The 913-nt window shown below is 37.1% G+C and overlaps 1 protein-coding gene across 1 annotated transcript in view; it reads right to left on the minus strand.

Moving 5' to 3' along the window:
- Window positions 1-543: 543 nt before the first annotated feature.
- The window catches only part of LOC103803876 (sulfotransferase 6B1-like), a gene marked incomplete at its 5' end in the record, with an annotated part of 4189 nt that continues 3819 nt past the window's right edge, over window positions 544-913 (minus strand). Inside the window, one exon of the mRNA XM_009076456.1 lies at window positions 544-674. Within this exon, the coding sequence (XP_009074704.1) occupies window positions 544-674 (131 nt within the window). The remainder of the gene's footprint in view (window positions 675-913) is intronic.

Raw genomic sequence — 913 nt, forward strand, 5'->3', positions numbered from 1 at the left:
ATAATTTCAGATCCTCTCTGATTCTGTGTTGTATCTTCTGTCTGTGGCTTATTCAAGAGGTAAGTTATCTTTCAAATATGGAACATGAACAGCTTTGACATGATTTTTTACTACCTTGTTATCCTCCAAATGTTTCATGGTTGGTTGTTGGCCATTTTTGCTAGTACATTTCCAGGTATCAAGTTAAGGTGACTGTTCTTTTTTGATTCTGCTTGCTGAAGTTTTTAAACACAGATATTACATATGCATTCCTCCAGGTATCCGGTACCTTTCTGGGTTCTTATGACAGCTACTGGAACAGGGTTGTTGAGTTTTGTAAATATGCTTAGTTGACATCTTCTTCAGCAAATGGGTGTAGCCAAAGACCTCACCATAAAACAAAAGCCTACTATTCATCATTGCCACTGAAAAGGCTGCTGCAATGTGATTGTTACAGTAATTCTAAGATGCTTGGATCATTTGATCTAGTTTTCTAGCATACAGCATCAAGATGATCTGAGTGTGCCTTGGAATGCTCTTGCTTTAACCACATTTCATTACTTTTCAGGCTTTACAGTAAACTTCGTACTTTAACTTTGTTGCCAGTTTAGTTCCTCCAACAAGTTCTTCAAATGCTTTGTCCATTTTCTCATTCTGTTCTTCAGTGAAAAGATTCTTCCAGTCACTCACACCACCTTCAAAGAAGCAAAGAAACTCTTGGAAACGAAGAAATTTTATTATTGTTTGATTCTATAGATCTTTCATTCTTGCTCCGTGGGATACTAAATAGTGTTGATCCATTTTTCCAGATAAAGCTTTACCCATTTCTGCGCCAATATAATTAGTGAAATCAGTGGAGCTACTTATCTGTGAAACTGCTATAATGCAAAACAGCATACTCCTCTACAGGTGACTGTGCTCAAAAAGGCAGCCT

This window comes from Acanthisitta chloris, unplaced genomic scaffold (assembly GCF_000695815.1).
Source record: "Acanthisitta chloris isolate BGI_N310 unplaced genomic scaffold, ASM69581v1 scaffold45926, whole genome shotgun sequence".
Taxonomy (NCBI): Eukaryota; Metazoa; Chordata; class Aves; order Passeriformes; family Acanthisittidae; genus Acanthisitta; species Acanthisitta chloris.